This window comes from Anguilla anguilla, chromosome 7 (genome assembly GCF_013347855.1).
Source record: "Anguilla anguilla isolate fAngAng1 chromosome 7, fAngAng1.pri, whole genome shotgun sequence".
In the NCBI taxonomy this organism is placed as follows: domain Eukaryota; kingdom Metazoa; phylum Chordata; class Actinopteri; order Anguilliformes; family Anguillidae; genus Anguilla; species Anguilla anguilla.
The window spans coordinates 1,542,788-1,566,174 of record NC_049207.1 but is presented as its reverse complement, the minus strand read 5'-3'; the positions used below and the strand labels follow the sequence as shown (position 1 = coordinate 1,566,174).

The 23,387-nt window shown below is 39.8% G+C and overlaps 2 protein-coding genes across 4 annotated transcripts in view; both read left to right on the top strand.

The window, feature by feature from the left end:
* The window catches only part of LOC118231726 (interferon-induced very large GTPase 1-like), a 53,155-nt gene extending 38,525 nt beyond the window's left edge, over positions 1-14,630 (top strand). For both annotated transcript variants that reach the window (XM_035425851.1, XM_035425852.1), the window contains one exon: positions 12,706-14,630. In XM_035425851.1, the coding sequence (XP_035281742.1) occupies positions 12,706-13,722 (1,017 nt within the window). In that variant the 3' untranslated portion in view covers positions 13,723-14,630. The remainder of the gene's footprint in view (positions 1-12,705) is intronic.
* The window catches only part of LOC118231724 (titin-like), a 237,812-nt gene that overhangs the window by 83,903 nt on the left and 130,522 nt on the right, over positions 1-23,387 (top strand). Inside the window, exons 5-6 of one of the 2 annotated variants that reach the window (XM_035425843.1) lie at positions 9,752-9,927; positions 22,951-23,068. The exons of the other annotated variant lie outside the window; for it this stretch is intronic. Coding sequence (XP_035281734.1) covers positions 9,752-9,927; positions 22,951-23,068 — 294 coding nt within the window. The remainder of the gene's footprint in view (positions 1-9,751; positions 9,928-22,950; positions 23,069-23,387) is intronic. 2 annotated transcript variants of the gene reach the window in all.

Genomic DNA, 23,387 nt, shown 5'->3' with positions numbered 1-23,387 from the left:
AATTCTTCCAGATGAAAACAGAAGGAGATTAAATTAAATTGATTATATGTCCCCTGTTGCAGTCGGGTTGAAAATGTATTTTCTGAGTGGCATTAATTAATAGTCTACTCACACATATCATGGCTAATCACAAAAAGTGCCCCAACCAATTTGAATCATATGAAAGAAAGGGCTATTGGTTAAAAATAAAAATACAATAAAAATAAAACTCATATATTTTTTTAAAAGGGAGCATTAAATTAAATCATCACTGATGTTAAGAAAGAGAGAGATCACTGATACATACATTCCTGCATTTTTGCAGCCTTCACTGAGCTGTCTCTGACACTCAGATACAGGTAGTACCATCAACCAGGCATTATACATATAAAACCATATACATGCTAAAAGGTGATGTTACATTTATCATAATCTATGCAGATTTTATCTACACACACTGTCTGAGTTAGCATGGCTGAGCTTTGTTCATTATTCCATTGCTTGGATGCATAATCAGGGACAGTATCTAGGCTGAGATATTTTGAGTTTGTTTAATTTTGTGACGTCTATATCAAAAAGAATACTTTTAACGAAAATACAAATTATATTTTATGTTTTTTTTCTATGCTTCCTATAAGTCTTTTCTATTAATAAAACACATAACCTTCATGTATTATTGGTAATATTATCAGCTGTTCATCACTGCTTGCTTGGCTGTTTGAAGTCATACATTATTAAGTGCCTTGATAATCTGTTTACACAATAGCATAGCTTTCATTCATTCATATTCTTCAAATAGTTTCAACACATGATTTCTTCTTGTTACGATGTTAAAAGGATTGTTGTTATCACTTTGAGCCTTTGTTATCACTTTATAAGCCTTAATATAGAAATTCACTGTTCCTGAAAAAAAGAAAATTGACCTTTGAGGCCCAAAGATGCCATCCATCAACCCATTATCTATACCTGCTTATCCTGGTCAGGGACGCGGGGCTGCTGGCGCCTATCCCAGCATGCATTGGGAGAGAGGCAGGAATACACCCTGGACAGATCGCCATACACACCATCCACTCATCCCTATGGGCAATTTAGAGTCTCCAGTTAGCCTGCTGACATGTCTTTGGACTGTGGAAGGACATACAAACTCCACACAGAAAGGCCCAGGGATTCAAACCTAGGACTGCACCACTGTGCTGCCCTTATAGCTTTCATGATGACTGTTTATTTTTCTTTTTTAGAAAGCTGGATTCAAAATTTGTTTTGCTTCTTTTCACTTAGTAAAATTGATGTATCTCACTGCATGTTTGAGCATGTATTGCTTGCACAAATGGCATAATCAAAATAAATGTTTAATTTCATCTGAACTTGATGAACAGTCCCTTATTTTCTTCACTGCCTGAACAACTGAGCTGCCTGAAGACAATGGCAGTATCTCCATTCTACCACTAGATGGCAATAAATCCATTTAACATCACATCATTGCTGCTGGCTTTACCTTCTGTCTCAGGTAGCTGAAAATACACAATTTACACTTGTGCCCAATGTAATTACCTGCACTGGGGGAAAAAACCTTTCCATGTTTATCAATGAAAGGGGCATAAAGATGAAAGCTTGAACCTTCTAGTCTTACAATCAACCAGGATTTACATCAGGACTCAGTCACTGGAGTCTGTCCACATTGAGTCAGAGACAGTGTGCTAGACCAGGACTCAACACATTATGGGGCGGGAGTGTGTTGAGTCAGCCATTTTAAAAGTGACAAAAAAATTAGATAAAAACAGAAATTTACCCAGGATGCACCACACTGTTCCTCCAATAAACTGAGGGGAAGCCAAATGCTGCTCCAAGACGTTCAGCAGATTCCACTATCTTCACACATTTCAGAACTACAAAGCAAATGCGTAATCACTCATACTTGTATATCCAGCAGCCTCTTCACAAAGTGGAGGGAAGTGTTTCCAATCAAACCCAGAGCTACTGAGGGGAAAAGGGAAAATCAGTCTATCCCTTGGGGAAAAAATCATTCAGTCAGGGGACAGGAAAAGGGTTATGAAGCATAGAGAAGCTAAAGAGGTGACTCCTGTCCAGGTGGGGCCGGAGCAAAAGCCAGGTGAGCTCAGGTTAACCTGCAGCAGACTATCACGGGCCCACCCATCCAGTTTAAACACACATTTTATAAAAACATAAAGATAACCAAAAAAAGGGAACATCTCCTCTCAATGGCACCAGTTTCTTCTGAAGAGATTTGTGCTATTTACAAGAATCCAGATGCAATGACCTCAAACACAGAACCACCCAGCACGTTTAATATGCAGTATTCCAACAGAGAATGCAGTAAATCTACCACCCAGCACATTTAATATGCACTATTACAACAGAGAATGCAGTAAATCTACCACCCAGCACATTTAATATGCACTGGGTGGCTGAATATGGGTTGGGGGAGGCTGGGGGAGATACTGGGCTTGGGGGAGGCACTGGGCTGGGGGAGGCACTGGGTTGGGGGAGTCACTGGGCTGGGGGAGGCTGGGGGAGTCACTGGGCTGGGGGAGGCACTGGGCTGGGGGAGGCTGGGGAAGATACTGGGCTGCGGTGTCAGTGTGAGTGCTATGAATAACCAGGACAGAAAGAGAAGTGAAAAGCCCAAATGCACAACTGCACACGAGGACAAGGTTATCAGTCTCTAGTTTGAAAAACAGCCCCCTCACAGATCTTCTGCTGGCAGCTTCATTGAACAGTACTCACCAAACATCAGTTTCACCTGCAACAGTGAAGAGACGACTCTGGGATGCTGGCCTTATAGGCAAAGTGTCAAAGAAAACACTTCTTTAACAGGCAAACAAGAAGAGGTTTGCCACGCCGGTGGGACCCCCCTGGAAGGGAGGGGGGGGGGGAGCGAGAGAGAGAGAGAGAGAGAGAGAGGCAGGGAGGGAGGGAGAGAGAGAGAGAGAGTGAGGGAGAGAGAGAGAGAGAGAGAGAGAGAGAGAGAGCGAGAGGGAGAGAGAGAGAGAGAGAGAGAGAGAGGGCGGGAGGGAGGGAGAGAGAGAGAGAGAGTGAGGGAGAGAGAGAGAGAGAGAGGGAGAGAGAGAGAGAGAGAGAGAGAGAGAGACAGGGAGGGAGGGAGAGAGAGAGAGAGAGTGAGGGAGAGAGAGAGAGAGAGAGGGAGAGGGAGAGAGGGAGAGAGAGAGAGAGAAATAATGCATGCAGGGCAGAATTAGGCCATTATCCATTAATGATTCACATCCAAAAAAGAGCATTAAAATTGTGGATGCACCTCAATTCAAGTCCTCAAGACACATTGCAATGTAAGGCAATGAAAGCCCAAGAGCTCAGTCATGAAAAGAGTCCCCTCAGTCAGCTGGTAATGAACCCAACTAACACAAATCACAGACCAGCTTCATACCAGCACTGTTTACCAACAAATCAAAGTAAACCAAGTAATGAAACAGACCAAAATCTCTTATCTGGAATATTGGAATAATGTAACCAAAACACAAAACAAAATAGATTGCTATCGGACCCTAAAAAGAGACTACAAATTGGCTGAGTATCTCTTCTCTGTCAGAGATACAAAGCAGAGGCAGATCCTGACCAAGTACAGGCTCAGTGACCACACACTTGCAATTGAAAAAGGCAGACACCGGAATACATGGTTACCAAAAGAGCAATGTATATGTGGACACTGTAAGACAGGAGAGGTGGAAACAGAGATGCACGTTCTCATACATTGTGGAAAATATTCAGAAATTAGGACACATTACTTCAACAAATTTTCTCTAATTATAAAGGACTTCCTTTCCCAAATAAAGGAAAAATGCTAATCTTGCTAGGAGAAAGGCCAACAGCTCCACTAGCAGCAAAGTACATCTCGGCCTGCCATAATCTGAGGGACACTGGTTGACCACCACAAATATATTTATTTTAATTATTAATTAATTTCTATCTTTTTTTTCTACATTATTATTACTATTATAATTTTTTACATTAAAAAAAAAAAAATTGTTATTGTTATTGTTGTTGTATAGCCAACTCGCTGTGGCCATTGCCACACTGTTGATTGCATTGTTGTCGTTACCACAATGTTGTTTGTATATCGTTGAGAGAGAGAGAGACAGAGAGAGAGAGAGAGCACTCACACAAATACGAAATCAAATAAATGAACACCTTCACCTTTCGCCCTCACAGGTTCTGGGCAAAAACAATAAACTAAAACAATAAATGAAAATAACAAAGACAAAAAAAGTAAATAAATAAATAAATAAATACAAAGAATTGAGGAAACGTTAGGTAGCATTGCTGTGAAATACAGCTTGTTTAATTTGTGTGAGATAGGTTAGCCAGTATCGTTTAATGAAACTTGGCACAATTTTGATATCAATACTTTTAATGGCAGACCTAAATCTGAAGTCATGACTTATAAACAGTGCTTTGTATGTGTGAGTAACTCAGCATTTTTGTACGTTGAAAATGTGTTTTTCATCAGATTTTAATTACAACCTTAAATGCAACTTCGCGAACTATACAAATAATTTTCATTGTTGTAATTACACACTTTTGATTTCTAAAGAGGTATGAATTTCTCTCAGAGTCAAATTATGCCAGAAACGGACTTTCATGTTACATAAAATGAATATGCCGTATTTAAGGACTTTTCTATCAGTAAGAACAGTTTGCAGTAATACGTTCCATAACGCTATACGGGAAATTATTGTTATTCAAATTTTTGGTTGCGGTATTGACCCACAGTTGATATCAGTAAAGTTACATATGGTGAACTATTGAACAAATCCTCAGCTAAAGTGTCATAATGTAATTGTAATAACAACAGAATATCAATATAATATTACTGTAATACAAACAGACTATGTAATATCGTAGCCTATCCCCCATAATAGCCTCGCCCAAACGAAACTGACAATAATACTTTCGATTTGCTTGCTTATAAAACTGGGTGACAGTCGGTAGTTGTTTCTGTGCCCAGTCTAGAGCATCTGCTGTGAAAAAGATCCTGATCGCATCTTCACGCTTCGCTTTATTCTTCTACGGAAAAGATTGTGCGCGAACTGATTCCAGAACAGATCATCCCGGTAAGTGAAGCAAAACTAATATCGACGGATATTGCTATAGAGCAGCACTGTAGCCCAGGACCGTGCAGGATTATACGATGGATCAATGAAACACGTGCACCCTGTTTCATTAACAGTTTATTATACATTCAAACAAGACTTTAGACTACAAACACTTTGTTAAATACTGTAGTTAATTTGTGCTTTATGAAAGCTTTGCTATACAAGCAACAAAGGAAAATTATATTATGTACAAACACAAAAATATATAATTCAAGATTATATTTTACACCAGCACAAATTGTTTTCAACAAGTCATCATTTTGTTGTGACTGTTGGGGCTCCTGTTCACAGTACTTTGTGTGCCCTCCCTTTACAGAGATGAAACTATTAAGTCATCTTGTATATTTTAGGATATTAGTGAAGGCTTGGGGGTCTTTGACAATTCTTCCATACAGAATCTTTGAAAATCCTTTTAGATAAGTCTACATATATCCTCTCAAGTTGAGTCACCCTCAACTCATGTTGTTATGCTGGCAGAAGTTGGTCTTCTGATCATTTGGTCCCAAAAATATGTACCCCCAAGTATTTCCTGCCTTTTATATCTTGTCTCAAGATTTACCTCCATGCTACTCACACATTTCCCTCTTGATGTCAGAATCAGCTTCAGCGCATCACGCATTTTGTTGAGTATTTTTAACCGCATGGACCACATCTGTATTTATCCTTACTGTTTCATCTAAATTAATCAATCAATTAATTATTTTTGATCTTATTCCAAAATACTGTGTTTTCTGTGGCGTGTGGCCTGCGGTCTGGAACTCATGCCTTAAAGCAGACCTGCCTATTCAGGTTATTTAGGTTTTGGATGTTGGAAGTCATCGTTGATGTTGGTACATTTGCTAGCTAATTAGTGATATAGTCTCAAAGTACACAAAGACCTATTTGAATGAAAAATGCTAATAAGAACAAAATGAAACAAAGACAATATCAAAGTAAAGTTTAAAAAATAAAAAAACTATTCCACCATTTAATTGACTTTGGTTATCCTTCTTTCCATTGGGAACTTTGCATGGACACCAAACTATTTGCATTTCAAATTATTTACTATTTGCAAACTCCCCATTCGGGCTGTCTTTTGCAGGCTCTTTCTCTCATCTGTGCAGCAGACTACACTCCTGGGCACAAAAAATGGGCCATGCCCAAAATGGCAAAATATTAAGCCTTTAATGGTCTTAACAACAAATCATTGTTCAGAAAACTAGCAAGAATTAAACAAATGCACTCCTGAGACCTCCTGTGCCACCATTTGCTCGTTTACTTTTGCTGCAGTGAACTGTTGGGGAAAAAGCTTGAAACAGGGAAATTCAATAGTCAAATATAAGAGTCATGTTTTGTATATGGTTGCATATCATTTGCATGCCATGACTTCCTGATGTCTGTGACCTATCAACATCATCAGAGTCTGGATATCTTATTTTCAGGTTGCCCTACAAGCGATGCAAAAATGGATCATTTGAATGGATCTCTATGGGAATTGGGTGGTGGGACTAGATTCAGCTGTAAATTATGCTGATACAGTATGGAACACATTTGTTGGCTAGATGGCTTTAAGTCATCAAGGGTCCAAGATATCAAATGAGCCTCAAACTACCATGCTGCTGCCAGATATGCAATAGATACTACAAGCATTGTTTCTCCTGAATATTTTTTCCATTGAGCTCAACAGGAAAATTAATCAGGAGAAACAACGCTTGTTGTAGTCCCAAATTGTAATCACTTTTACAAGAGTAATGTTCTGCATTAAAGCAACATTGAAAAATCATGGATTATGTATAAATATAAATGTTAAATGTGAATGTAAATGTTCAATGTAAATGTAATACAAAAATGTAGAAACGAAAAGTTTGGAAAGTATGCTAATTGGTGATGCCCTTAATGGGAATTGTTAAGTTTTTGTTTGGAGAAGGTTGGTCTCACCCACACCCATGCAAATACTGCTAGCAGCAGCAGGATCAGCCGCCTCGAAATGATCACAAGAATAAATAAGCCATGATCAGGAGGCTAACTCCGTTTTCTTGTGATCAGATGGTATATCATGATCTTGAGATAATGAGACCAAAAAATTATATTGCAAGGACTCTACGGATGTAGATCCTTAATGTTACATATATTCTTATTTGCTTTGAAATCCTGTTAGTCTGGTTTGGCACTATTAGTCAATAGATCAGGTGAATTCACTTTTGTTTTTCTGTATATTAAGTTGTTCTGGTTTAGGGTGTCGGCTAAATGACTGTAATTAATGTAACTAATGTAATTAATGTAATTTAATGCATTTCAATCATGCCGAGCCTTCCTTTGATGACATGAAGGCATTTAGTTTCCACGGCCGGGCTACCTGAGATACAATCATTAACGCGAAGATTTTGACAAGATTGCTTTGCCTTGTATAGTAATTTCAGGTTGGCAATGAGAAGTAGAACTGACACAGCGAAGTTAATACAGTGAATTGAACACACCTGCATCTTCAGTGATTAAGACTGAAATGGCCATCATTTATTAATAAAAATACAAGATTTCTAAACCAAGCTGACATATAGCCTGCTGAAGTCACCAGAGATCCCTCTGCAATCTACACAAATCTCCAATGGGCTGCACTGATTTCATCCATGGTCCCCTTTCATCCCCAGATCACTTTTACCTTTAGTGCAGGGTGCTTTGGTTCTTCGTTCTGTAATTGTGTGATGTTTGCCCAAAGGGAGGAGGATGGATTGCCCCCAGTGCCACAGGGAATGTGGGCAGAATGACAAGTTCTGCAGTGAATGCGGCTACAGACTGTGCTCTGCAAGGACACCTGTCACAGGTAAGCCCAACGAGCTAGTTAGCAACCAGGCCCTCTAGCTTCATTTTCAGGTCATCACTTAGCTAGCTTGAATTAGTCCAGCTTGCTAAATTAGTCAAAGCAGTAGCAGTTATATGAAAAAATTAGATTTTAGTAACTGATATTTACATGAACTGTCCTAATAGCTAGTGTACTCAGCAAGATTATTTAGGTTTTTTTGGGGGTGAGAGGTTGGACTGTTATCAATGACAAATGTTACAGCACCATGAAAAAGTATTTGACCCTTTCTGATTTCCTCTATTATTGCATATTTGTCACTCCGATATTTAGACAAATGTAATATTAGACAAAGGGAACCTGAGTAAGCACAAAAAAACATTTTTTTAATGATTTCATTTTTTTACTGAAATAAGTTATCAAACACCCATAAGCTTAATAACTGATTGCACCACCTTTAGCACCAATAAATACAATCAAACACGTCCTATAATTTGACATAAATCTTTCATGTTGCTGTGGAGGAATTTTTAACTGCTTTAATTTGGACAATTTGGTAGGTTTTGGATCGATGGCAGGACATTCTCCTTAAGAGTTTTCTGCTACAGAACAGAATTCATGGTTCCTTTAACAATGGCAAGTCATCCAGTTCGCAAGGCAGTAAAGCATCCCCACACCATCACAGTACCTCCACCGTGTTTGACTGTTGGTATAATGTTCTTACTGTGAAATGATCTATTTGATTTATGTCAGACATAATAAAATAAATAAAAAATTAATTTTAAAATGTCTGTTGCGTTTACTCAGTTTCTGTTCAACATTACATTTTGTCAAAAGATTGGAAACCATTCAATGTGACAAATATGAAATAGTAGAAATCAGGAAGGGGGAAAATACTTTTTCACTGCGCTGTATGCTGTTCTTTTAAAAGGAGGTGTTAGCTTTTTGACCATGGTGGTTGCCCACGGTTAGGGGTGTGTTGTTCTGTGGTGGCTGTTTTGTTTTGATTTTTTTTTTAGGCTGGGCCACTGGGACTGTATATGGCTGCAGGAATCCCTGCAATACTCTCGATCAGCCTTGATTGAAATATTACTGTCAAATGTTTACTGCTACAACCGTGCAGATATTTGGGAATATATTTAGAGCCAGTGTTTTATCTTGTGTAGAGGGATCCTGTATTCTGTAAGAAAATGAGTAAATTTCCCTTGGTTTGCAAGTTTGTTGAGAGATTTTGCTGATCATCTTAATGCTTCATGTACACATTTTATCTAGATGTGCCACCTAGGTTCAAATTTGAATTGAAAGTGGGACAGCATTCCTTTTCAGGGCCATGAGGGCCATTTTATGCACATAGTAATGCACATAATGAGACTGTTGCTCTCTGCTATATCTGCTAATGCTAGTGCTAATGCTTCTTTCACACAGAGCTTTCTGTGTCTGGGAACCTGATAGTAGAGCTCACAGTCAGCATTTCTGGAGCAGAACCCTTGCGCAGTTCTGCCGTAGTCCACAGGGTTGTGCTGTCGGACCTGCAGCCGGTAACTGAATGCACTGCCACCGTCTCCACGGCGATGGAAGAAGAGGTGCTGAGTAATGTCACCCCCAAAACCTTCCACAGAAGTAAGGGTTCCCCTGCATTGTGAAACCATGGTTCCGAACCTGCTGAACCCACAATAAAATTCATAAGAGTGTATTGTCTGGGGGCCCTTATTAAGCTGCAGGCTGACAATGACTCTCAATTGTTTATTTGTACAGCCATTCAGGTAAATGGAAAGATATTTAGAGCCAGTGTTTTATCTTGTGTAGAGGGATCTGCCTACATTGTGATGGCAACCGTTCTGTTTGCTCTTTTGTCCCACTGTATTAGACTCTGACCAACAAGAAAGGCCTGAGCACCCAGTCAGTGAGAGCCAAGTCCACTCTGATAACCACACCCACAGTAGTGACCACACCCACAATGATAACCACGCCCACTCTGATGACAGCACCCAGTCCCAGAGCCTTGGCCCCCCTGACACTGGCTCTCCTGAAGATGAGGCAGAGGTACACCCTGGCTGGTCAATCAGTCTTTATTTCTGTACAGCATCATTCACACCATTTGAACATGGCTTTGAATTATTCAAGGTAATTTATTCATGGCATTCATAGCAATCCTATAGCTGAATCTCAAGGACATGAACGTTTTCATTTGTATTCATTCGGGGACAGATGCAGCTAGTTTTCTGAACTGCATTCATTTTCAACCATTTGATTAGTTTATGTATGCAGTCATTTCCCTATTGCTTATTTCAGATGAAATGGTTAGCTAGCAGAGCTACTCAATCTGCTGACAAGATTTCTGTGTGCATTTTCAGTGTATCATGTGATTAAATTTGTTTAAAAAATATCAGCATGTAATCTCACTTCTCAGTGAAATGAGATTTCCCAAGTTGTGGGTAAAAGGGGGATAAATGACAGTCTGATTTACAGGAAACTTTGAAAGATAAGAAAGAATCACAGACAAGTTTGTTGGAGTCTGAAAACCAGCAGAGAGACACAGCACCTGCTGAGCACATCACACCTGGCACACCTGCCCCAGGTACAAAGGAACTGGTTTTAAAATCATATAATCTCAGTTTTGATCAAATTTTGACTTTGGGTGGATATTAAGGGTTGAGGACCCTTCATTGGACCTCTTATACCAGGGAGTGTGACTGGTCTGTCTCTGAACATTTCTGCAGCAGATTCTGAGCATCAGGAGGAGACCACAGACAACAGATCCAGTCTGGGCCCAGAACCAGCACTAGAGAACCCATCCTCTTGCCTGGCCCAGTCCCAGCCCTCCTCTGCAGACCCAGCTAAGTCAGACGCAGAGAGTGGTTTAGCGGATACTGACACCATGGATGGGACTTTGAGTAAAGACACCAAACACACTGTGTGTACTACAAAGGAGGAGAAGAAGGTGAGAGTTCTTACACAAACCCCAGAGCTGGGACCAAACTCCAGTCCTGGAGGGACGCAGTGGGATCTTTTCAGTGTTCTTTTTGTGTATTTTTCAGTGTTTTGTGTACTTAAAATTATTTTTAAATATCAGCATATAATCTCACTTCTCAATGAAATGAGATTTCCCAGATTGTGGTTAAAAAGGGGAGTAAATCAAGGTGTGATTTACAGGAAACTTTTAAAGAGCAGAAAGAAAAGGAAAAATCACAGACAAGTGTGTTGGAATCTGAGACCCAGCGGAGTGACACAAGTCCTGCTGAGCACATCACACCTGGCACACCTACCCCAGGTACAGAGAAACAGGTTTTCAAACCATATACAAATAATTTCAGTTTTGAGATTAATGAAAGAGTGTATTTTCTGTTACCCTTTATTAAATGCAGCCTGACATGATAAAATATGGAATTAAAATGTTTTTAGTGTGTAAAATAAACTGGTAAAGCATGTTTCTACTGTATTGGCCTGGGAGCAAATCCTGACCATGCCTGTGCTATCGGAGGCCGGTAGCCCCACAGGTGCATTAATGGCCATAGTGTCACTCAGAGTTAGGGAAGATGCAGTCTGCCTGGATCAGTAGTACTTTTCAGTGTGCCAGTGTCTGGTAGGAATTTTGTATCAAAAATGATGGTGTTGAAGCTAAAGAAACAGGAACTCTATTTGATGTTTTTATAAAATGACCGGTCTGGAAGAAGTACAAGTACAGTCTTCCAAGATATATAGTCCAACACATGAGTTTATATAGTTTTCAGAGACAAAAAACTGTTGTTCCAGCCTTTTAGATTTGTTTAATCACCATATTCAAAAATTCAATTTCTGGCCAATCACAGGCTAGGATCAAGGAATCCATACCAATGCTAACCATGTGGGCCTCCTCCAATTGACACATCCTTGGACCCCCTAATGCACTTTATTTATACTGCTGCTGGGCTCTACCTCCTCTTGCATATACGTTGTATGGGCTGAATGCATATTTAATATTTAGACTTCTCATTTAAAACCTTTTAAATATGGGCTATGAGTTTACCCTTTTTCACATCATTATTATAAATTCCAATTATCAAAATTTGACTTGGGGTGGATGATAAGGATTGTGGACCACTTCCTTGCACCTTTTATACCAGGGAGTGTGACTGTGGTCTGTCTCTGAACATCTCTGGTGCAGATTCTAAGTATCAGGAGGGGACCACAGACAACAGATCCAGTCCGGGCCTAGAACCAGCACCAGAGGACCCATCCTCATGCCCTGCCCAGGCCCAGCCCTCCTCTGCAGACCCAGATAAGTCAGACGCAAAGAGTGGTTTAGCAGATACTGCCACCATGGATGGGACTTTGAGTAAAGACACCAAACACACTGTGTGTACTACAAAGGAGGAGAAGAAGGTGAGAGTTCTTACACAAACCCCAGAGCAGGGACAAAACTCCAGTCCTGGAGGGTCCCAGTGTGATCATTTCAGTGTTTGTTGTGTGTATTTTTCAGTGTTTCAAGTACTTAAAACATTTCTTAAAATATTAGTATGTAATCTCACTTCTCAATGAAATGAGATGTCCCAAATTGTGGGTAAAAATGGGGATGAGAAGGGGGGTAAATCAAGGTCTGATTTACAGGAAACTTTTAAAGAGCAGAAAGAAATGGAAGAATCACAGACAGGTGTGTTGGAATCTGGGACCCAGCAGAGAGACACAAGACCTGCTGAGCACATCACACCTGGCACACCTGCCTCAGGTACAAAGGAACAGGTTTTTAAATCATATACAAATCATTTCAGTTTTTGAAATTTAATTCTGAAGTGAATAGAGTATATTTTCTGTTACCCATTATTAAATGCAGTGAAGGAATACATCACCAAGTCTCTGGGCCCTGACCTTGTGGATGAAGTGTTGACAGGAAAGAAAGCCAAGGATTTCAGCACTCAATCCTTCTTCCAGTTCTCAATTCTCAAGCAGCTGCTTTCAGATGATGACTTTGAGAACTTTGAGAATTACATAAGTAATTATGACGCCTTTGTGCACGACTGGATATCCAAGCAGATGGTTAAGCAGTTCACAGAGGGAGATCGCCTGAGGAACATTGAGATTAAGCACATGAAGGGGATGGTAAAAAGATTACAGGAAGCCATTAATAATGCAGAGATTAAGGCCAATGAAAGAGTGACAGGAAGGGGTGAGGAGGACCAGAACATTCAGCAGTTAATTCAGGATATCTGTACTGACCTACAGGAGCTCGTCATCCCCAAAGACCCCCTTGAAGTGGTACTGGCCTTAAACACTGCCAAGCCAGAAGACCTTTCCCAGTGCCTGAAGGTGCTTGTGGATGAAATGGAGCAGGCCATTACTAAAGAGTTTCAGAGAGATGGGGATGTGAGGGCCAGGCTGACCTCACTGCCCTTTCAGCCACAGAAGGAGCTGTTTAACAGGGTGATTGGCTGTGGGAGGCAGTGTCCCTTCTGCATGACCCCGTGTGAAGCAGGCGGCAAGAACCACACAGAGCACTTTGCTTCCATTCACCGTCCTCAGGGGATCGGGGGTTATAGATATGAGGAATCCTCTGAATTACTGATTAATATCTGCTCCTCTAGTGTTGCCAGTGAGAGAAAATTCAGGTCAAGTGAAACAGAGGGGAAATGGCATCCATACAAGGACTATCAGAGCATTTACCCTGACTGGCGCATCAAGCCTGACACCAGCATTCAGGCCTCAGACTACTGGAAGTACGTCTTCAACAGGTTTAACAAGCAGTTTGCCAAGGAATATGACGCTAAGCCTGCAGACATCCCCTCTCTTTGGAGACATATAACCAAAGATCAAGCCATAGAAAGCCTGGAGAAATCCTTCCAGATGCAAACAGAAGGAGATTAAATAAAATGGATTATATGGCCCCTGTGTCAGTCAGGTTGAAAATTTATTTTCTGAGTGGCGTTAATTAATAGTCTACTCACACGTATCATGGCTAATCACAAAAAGTGCCCCAACCAAGTTGAATCCTATGCAAGAAAGGGCTATAGGTTAAAAATAAAAATACTAAAAAATAAAACACATGTCAAAAAGGGAGCATTAAATTAAATCATCACTGATGTTAAGAAAGAGAGATAATCACTGATGCACACATTACAGCATTTTTGCAGCCTTCATTGAGCTGTCTCTGATATTCAGATACAGGTAATACCCTCAACCAGTCATTATACATATAAAACCATATACATGCTAAGAGGTGATGTTACCTCTATCATAACCTGTGCAGCTTTTATCTATACACACTGTCTGAGTTAGCATGGCTGAGCTTTGTTCATTATTCCATTGCTTGGATGCATAATCAGGGATGGTAACTAGGATGAGATATTTTAAGTTTGTTTAATTTTGTGACCTTCTCTATATCAAAAATAATACTTTTAACGAAAATACAAATTCGATTTTATGTTTTTTTTCTATGCTTTTTATAATAAGTCTTTTCTATTAATAAAGCACATAACCTTCATGTACTATTGGTAATATTGTCAGCTCTTCATCACTGCTTGCTTGGCTGTTTGAAGTCATACATTATTAAGTGGCTTGATAATCTGTTTACACAATAGCATAGCTTTCATCCATTCATATTCTTCAAATATTTTAAACACGATTTCTTGTTACAATGTTAAAAGGATTATTGTTATCACTTTATAAGCCTTTGTTATCACTTCATAAGCCTTAATATAGAAATTCATTGTTCTTGAAAAAAAGAAAATTGACCTTTGATGTCAGAAGATGCCATCCATCCATCCATCCATCCATCCATCCATTATCTATACCTGCTTATCCTGGTCAGGGACATGGGGGCTGCTAGAGCCTATCCCAGCATGCATTGGGCGAGAGGCAGGAATACACCCTGGACAGGTTGCCACACACACCATCCACTCATACCTATGGGCAATTTAGAGTCTCCAGTTAGCCTGCTGACATGTCTTTGGACTGTGGAAGGACATGCAAACTCCACACAGAAAGGCCCAGCGATTTGAACCCAGGACTGCAGCACTGTGCCACCCTTATAGCTTTCGTGATGACTGCTTATTTTTCTTTTTTTAGAAAGCTGGATTCAAAATTTGTTTTGCTTCTTTGCACTTAGTAAAATTGTTGTATTTCACCACGTGTTTGAGCACTTATTACTTGCACAAATAACATAATCACATTCAAAATAAATGTTTCATTTAATCTGAACTTGATGAACAGTCCCTTATTTTCTTCACTGCCTGAACAACTGAGCTGCCTGAAGACTATGGCAGTATCTTCATTCTACCACTAGATGGCAGTAAATCCATTTAACATCACATCATTGCTGCTGGCTTTACCTTCTGTCTCAGGTAGCAGAAAATACACAATTTACACTTGTGTCGAATGTAATTACCTGCACTGGGGGAAAAAACCTTTCCATGTTTATCAATGAAAGGGGCATAAAGATGAAAGCTTGAACCCTCTAGTCTTACAATCAACCAGGATTTACATCAGGACTCAGTCACTGGAGTCTGTCCACATTGAGTCAGAGACAGTGTGCTAGACCAGGACTCAACACATTATGGGGTAGGAGTGTGTTGATTCGGCCATTTTAAAAGTGACAAAAAATTAGATCAAAGCAGAAATTTACCCAGGATGCACCACACTGCTCCTCCAACAAACTGAGGGACACCAAATGCTGCTCCAAGACGTTCAGCAGATTCCTCGGTCTTCACACATTTCAGAACAACAAAGCAAATGTATAATCACTCATACTTGTATATCCAGCAGCCTCTTCACAAAGTGGAGGAAAGTGTTTCCAATCAAACCCAGAGCTACTGAGAGGAGCAGGGAAAATCAGTCTATACCTTGTGGAATAAATCATTCAGTCAGGGGACAGGAAAAGGGTGATGAAGCACACAGAAGCTAAAGAGGTGACTCCTGTCCAGGTGAGGCCGGAGGAAAAGGCAGGTAAGCTCAGGCTAACCTGCAGCAGACCATCACAGGACCACTCATCCAGTTTAAACACACATTTTATAAAAACATAAAGATAACCAAAAAAAATAAAAATAACAATTCCACAAAGCGTGGGAGCAATGTTGATTTATAAATGCACACAATGCATTTTCAAGTAATAAATCATGCCACTAGGCGTCAAGTACTTTGTGTGGCAAGTGTTAATGATAAGTATTAACTGTTTTTTTTTCATTTTCTTTTACTCTTTAAACTATTCTCAAAAACATCACTGGGCTGGGGGAGGCACTGGGCTGGGCGAAGCACTGGGCTGGGGGAAGCACTGCGCTGGGGGAGGCTGGGGGAGATACTGAGCTGCGGTGTGAGTGTGAGTGCTATGGGGCGACATAGCTCAGGAGGTAAGACCGATTGTCTGGCAGTCGGAGGGTTGCCGGTTCAAACCCTGCCCTGGGCATGTTGAAGTGTCCTTGAGCAAGACACCTAACCCCTAACTGCTCTGGCGAATGAGAGGCATCAGGATCAGGAGAGGCTTTGGATAAAAGCGCTATATAAATGCAGTCCATTTACCATTTACCATGAATAACCAGGACAGAAAGAGAAGTGAAAAGCCCAGATGCACAACTACACACGAGGACAAGATTATCAGTCTCTAGTTTGAGAAACAGCCCCCTCACAGATCTTCTGCTGGCAGCTTCATTGAACAGTACTCGCCAAACATCAGTTTCATCTGCAACAGTGAAGAGACGACTCTGGGATGCTGGCCTTATAGGCAAAGTGTCAAAGAAAACACTTCTTTAACAGGCAAACAAGAAGAGGTTTGCCACGCCGGTGGGACGCCCCTGGAAGGGAGGGGAGGGGAAGAGAGACAGAGAGAGGGAGGGAGAGAGAGAGAGAGAGAGAGCACTCACACAAATACGAAATCAAATAAATGAACACCTTCACCCTTGCCCCTCACAGGTTCTGGGCAAAAACAATAAACTAAAACAATAAGTGAAAATAACAAAGACAAAAAAAGTAAAAAGTAAAAAAAAGAGAGAGTTGAGGAAACGTTAGGTAGCATTGCTGTGAAATACAGCTTGTTTAATTTGTGTGAGATTAGCCAGTATTTTTTAATGAAACTTGGCACAATTTTGATATCAATACTTTTAATGGCAGACATATCTGAAGTCATGACTTACAGACAATGTTTTGTATGTGTGAGTAACGCGGCATTTTTGTACGTTGAAAACGTGTTTTTCATGAGATTTTAATTACAACCTTAAATGCAATTTCACGAACTGTAAAAATATGGTTCAATGTTGTAATTAGACATTTTTGATGTCTAAAGAGGTATCAATTTCTCTCAGAGTCAAATTATGCCAGAAACGGACTTGCATGTTACATAAAATGAATATTCCGTATTTAAGGACTTTTCAATCAGGAAGAACAGTTTCCAGTAATACGTTCCATAACGCTCTACGGGAAATTATTGTTATTCAAATTTTTGGTTGCGGTATTGATTCATCGATTGACCCACAGTTGATATCAGTAAAGTTACATATGGTGAACTATTGAACAAATCCTGAGCTAACGTGTCATAATGTAATTGTAATAACAACAGAATATCAATATGTTACTGTAATACAAACAGACTATGTAATATCGTAGCCTATCCCCCTTAATAGCCTCGCCCAAACGAAACTGACAATAATACTTTCGATTTGCTTGCTTATAAAACTGGGTGACAGTCAGTAGTTGTTTCTGTGCCCAGTCTAGAGCATCCGCTGTGAAAAAGATCCTGATCGCATCTTCACGCTTCGCTTTGTTCTTCTGCGGAAAAGATTGTGCGCAAACTGATTCCAGAACAGATTATCCCGGTAAGTGAGGCAAAACTAATATTGACAGATATTGCTATAGAGCAGCATTGTAACCCAGGACCGTGCAGGATTATGCGCTGGATGAATGAAACAAGTACACCCCCTGTTTCATTAACAGCTTATTATACATACAAACAGGACTTTAGACTACAAATGCTTTTTTGAATACTGTAGTTTATTTGTGCTTTATGAAAGCTTTTCTATACAAGCAACAGGAAAAATATATTATACACAAACACAAAAATATATAATTCAAGATTATATTTTACACCAACACAAATTGTTTTCAACAAGTAATCATTTTGTTGTGACTGATGGGGCTCCTGTTCACAGCACTTTGTGTACCCTCCCTTTACAGAGATGAAACTATTAAGTCATCTTGTATATTTTAGGATATTAGTGAAGGCATGGGGGTTTTTGTCAATTCTTCCATACAGAATCTTTGAAAATCCTTTTAGAGAAGTCTACATATATCGTCTCCAGTTGAGCCACCCTCAACTCATGTTGTTTTGCTGGCTGAAGTTGGTCTTCTGGAAATTTGGTCCCAAAAATATGTACCCCCCAGTATTTCCTGCCTTTTATATCTTTTCTCAAGATTTTCCTCCATGGTACTCACACATTTCCCTCACAATGTCAGAATCAGCTTCTGCGCATCAAGCTCATTTCATTGAGTATTTTTAACTGCATGGGCTACATTTGTATTTATTTCTTATTGTTTAATCTAAATTAATCACTCCCCCACCAGCAGCTATATGGTTTGATATTTTTGACCTTATTCCAAAATACTGTGTTTTCTGTGGTGTGTGGCCTATGGTCTAGAACTCATTCCTTAAAGCACACCTGCCTATTCAGGTTATTTAGGTTTTGGATGTTGGAAGTCATCGTGGATGTTGGTACATTTCATGGTACAATGTACACAAAGTACACAAAGACCTATTTGAATGAAAGTCTTAATACAACAAAGCAAAATGCTAATAAGAACAAAACGAAACAATGACAATATCAAAGTAAAGTTTTTTTTTAAAAACTTTGATTATCCTTCTTTCCATTGGGAACTTTGCATGGCCACCAAACTATTTACAAACTATTTACATTTCAAACTATTTACTATTTGGAAACTCCCGTTCGGGCTGTCTTGTGCAGGCTCATTCTCTCTTCTATGCAGCACACTATACTGTCCTCGCTCTTCTTCCTGTTTATATCGCAGTTGTTCTTGTTGTTCTGGGTCGTCTTCTTTTCTCTCTCCAGCCATTCCTGCAGTCACCTCTGTACAGCCCTGGTTCAAACCCAGTGAACAGTTTTGTGAAAAGTTGGTGAAACACCATATAGGCCCTCAGGTGAAAACCTGGCTACATCTGGTTTAAAGGTTTTATAGCAAGCTAGAGAGCTAAGTATGGGGAAAACCTGAGCTAAATTGGGGTTAGCCTAATGTGTTTATATCAAAACATCAACCACCTAGAAATCTAGACATGTAGTAATTTTGCATATTCTGTATTCCTGCTGAAATTTAGCATATTGAGCATCACAAAGCATTAAAAAAAATCTCTACAATTTTCAAATGTCACCTTTGCAAACATTTAGTGAGAACTTTGTCCCAAATTGTAATCACTTTTCCAAGAGTAATGTTCTGCATTAATGCAACTTTGAAAAATCATGGATTATATATAAATATAAATGTTAAATATGAATGTAAATGTTCAATTGAAATATAATGCTGAAATGTAGTAAATAAATGTTTGGAAAATATGCTAATTGGTGATGCCCTTAATGGGTAATGTCAAGTATATTGTTTGGAGAAGGTTGGTCTCACCCACACCCATGCAAATACTGCTTGCGGCCACATAATCAGCTGCCTGAAAATGATCCAGAATAAATATCCCATGATCAGGAGGCAAACTCTGTTTTCTTGTGATCAAATGGTATCTCATGATCTTGAGAGAACGAGACCAAAAAATTATATTGCAAGGACTCTACGGATGTAGATCCTTAATGTTACATATATTCTTATTTGCTTTGAAATCCTGTTAGTCTGGTCTGGCACTATTAGTCAATAGATCAGGTGAATTCACTTTTGTTTTCCTGTATATTAAGTTGTTCTGGTTTAGGGTGTCGGCTAAATGACTGTAATTCATGTAAGTAATGTAATTAATGTAATTTAATGCATTTCAATCATGCCGAGCCTTCCTTTGATGACATGAAGACATTTAGTTTCCACGTCCGGGCTACCTGAGATACAATCATTAACGCAAAGATTTTGACTAGATTGCTTTGTATCGTAAGTTCAGGTTGGCAATGAGAAGTAGAACTGACACAGCAAAGTTAATACAGTGCACTGAACACACCTGCATCTTCAGTGATTAAGACTAAAATGGCCATCATTTATTAACAAAAATACAAGATTTCTAAACCAAGCTGACATATAGCCTGCTGAAGTCACCAGAGATCCCTCTGCAATCTACACAAACCTCCAATGGGCCCCATTGATTTCATCCGTGGTCCCCTTCCATCCCCAGATCCTAACACTTTTACCTTTAGTGCAGGGTGCTTTGGTTCTTCGTTCTGTAATTGTGTGATGTTTGCCCAGAGGGAGGAGGATGGATTGCCCCCAGTGCCGCAGGGAATGTGGGCAGAATGACAAGTTCTGCAGTGAATGCAGCTACAGCCTGAGCTCCGAATGTACACCTGTCACAGGTAAGCCCAGCGAGCTAGTTAGCGACCAGGTCCCCTAGCTTCATTTTCAGGTCATCACTTAGCTAGCTTGAATTAGTCCAGCTTGCTAAAGTCAAAGCAGTAGCAGTTATATGAAGAAATTAGATTTTAGTAACTGATATTTACATGAACTGTCCTAATGTTTTATATAGCTAGTGTACTCAACAAGATTATTTATGTTTTTTTTTGGGATGAGAGGTTGGACTGTTATCAATGACAAATGTTACAGCACCATGAAAAAGTATTTGACCCTTTCTGATTTCCTCTATTATTGCATAGTTGTCACTCCAATATTTATGCAAAATGTAATATTAGACAAAGGGAACCTGAGTAAACACAAAAAACATTTTTAATGATTTCATTTATTTAATGTTGCTGTGGAGGAATTTTAGTCCGCCTTTCTTCGCAGAAACTGAACTGCATCCCCACACCATCACAGTACCTCCACCGTGTTTGACTGTTGGTATGATGTTCTTTCTGTGAAATGGTCTATTTGCTTTATGCCAGACATAATAAAATAAATAAATAATTAATTTTAAAATGTCTGTTGCGTTTACTCAGTTTCTGTTCAATATTACATTTTGTCAAAAGATCTGAAACCATTCAATGTGACAAATATGAAATAGTAGAAATCTGGAAGGGGGAAAATACTTTTTCACAGCGCTGTATGCTGTTCTTTGAAAACGAGGTGTTAGCTTTTTGACCATGGTGGTTGCCCACGGTTAGGGGTGTGTTGTTCTGTGGTGGCTGTTTTGTTTTGGTTTTTTTTAGGCTGGCCACTGGGACTGTATATGGCTGCAGGAATCTCTGCAATACTCTTGATCAGCCTTGGTTGAAATATTACTGTCAAATGTTTACTGCTACAACCGTGCAGATATTTGGGAATATATTTAGAGCCAGTGTTTTATCTTGTGTGGAGGAATCCTGTATTCTGTAAGAAAATGAGTAAATTTCACTTGTTTTGGTTTTTGCAGGTTTCTTGAGAGATTTTGCTGATCATCTTAATGCTTCATGTACACATTTTATCTAAATGTGCCACCTAGGTTCAAATTTGAATTGAAAGTGGGACAGCATTCCTTTTCAGGGCCGTGAGGGCCATTTTTATGCACATAATAATGCACATAATGAGACTGTTGCTCTCTGCTATATCTGCTAATGCTAGTGCTAATACTTCTTTCACATAGAGCTTTCTGTACCTGGGAACCTGATAGTAGACCTCACGGTCAGCATTTCTGGAGCAGAACCCTGTCGCAGTTCTGCCCCCGTCCACAGGGTTGTGCTGTTGGACCTGCAGCCGAGAACTGCCTCCACTGCCATCGTCTCCACGGCGATCGAAGAAGGGTTGCTGAGTAATGCCACCCCCAAAACCTCCAACAGAAGTAAGGGTTCCCCTGCATTGTGAAACCATGGTTCCCAACTTTCTGAACCCACAATAGAATTCATAAGAGTGTAATGTCTGTGGGCCCTTATTAAGCTGCAGGCTGACAATGACTCTCAATTGTTTATTTCTACAACCATACAGGTAAATGGAAATATATTTAGAGCCAGTGTTTTATCATGTGTAGAGGGATCTGCCTACATGGTGACAGCTGCCATTCTGTTTGCTCTTTTGTCCCACTGTATTAGACTCTGACCAACAAGAAAGGCCTGAGCACCCAGTCAGTGAGAGCCAAGTCCACTCTGGTAACCACACCCACAATGATAACCACACCCACTGTAGTGACCACACCCACTCTGATGACAACACCCAGCCCCAGAGCCTTGGCCCCCCTAACACTGGCCCTCCTGAAGATGAGGAAGAGGTACACCCTGGCTAGTCAATCAGTCTTTATTTCTGTACAGTATTATTTGCTCCATTTGAACATTTGAATTACTCAAGGTCATTTATGCATAGCATTCATAGCAATTCTATAGTTGAATCACAAGGACATGAACATGTCAGGGGTGGATATGTTCACTGGAATCACATGAATACATTCTGTGCTTACAATGGGGAGATAGTCTGTTAGGTTCACTACACGTAAGTCTGAGATAACACTTCTCAAGTTAAAGAGTTCATGAGCGGGCTCAATAGCTCACAAGCTCTGTGAATTTGGTTAGTCGGTTATCTTTAGACAGCCAGGTCGACTGTACTTGAGTTGCAGCACTTCACCCAACAACAATATTTATCATGTATGAATTTCTATCTGCAGGCAAAATCGACTGATTAGCCAACTGGCTAGCTACCAAAGTTGCCTAGTTGGCTAGTTGGCTACCACTTTAAGCTAGTTATACACAGCATATACATATTTCTTACATATTAAGCAACCTTCAATGGCAATCAGGACATTTGCTAGGTCATATTCATGTGGGGACAGATGCAGCTAGTTTGCTAAACTGCATTCATGTCAACCATTTGATTAGTTTATGGATGCAGTCAATTTCCTGTTGCTTATTTCAGATGAAATGGTTAGCTAGCAGAGCTGCTCAATCTGCTGACAAGATTTCTGTGTTTTGCGTGCTTTACAAATTTAAAAAAATATCTGCATTTAATCTCACTGATCGATTAAATGAGAAAGAGAGTAAATTAAAGTCTGATTTACAGGAAACTTTAAAAGAGCAAAAAGAAAAAGACGAGCCACAGTCAAGTCTGTTGGAATCTGAGACCCAGCAGAGAGACATTACACCTGCTGAGCACAGCACACCTGGCACACCTGCCCCAGGTACAAAGGAACTGGTTTTAAAATCAGATACAAATAGTTTCACTTTTAATCTAAATTTGACTTGGGGTGCATGATAAGGGTTGGGGACACTTCCTTGTGCCAGTTATATCTGGGAGTGTGACTGGTCCATCACTGAACATCTCTGGCTCAGGAGTCTACAGTGTAATTTTATGGGCTCTTTTATTTGGGAGAATGACGCTGTCACAGGAAGTGAAAAGTACTGGAATCAAATATATATATATGTGTGTGTGTGTGTGTGTGTGTTTGTGTATACAGTATATATATATATATGCCTGAACAACACAGTAAAGTGAATACT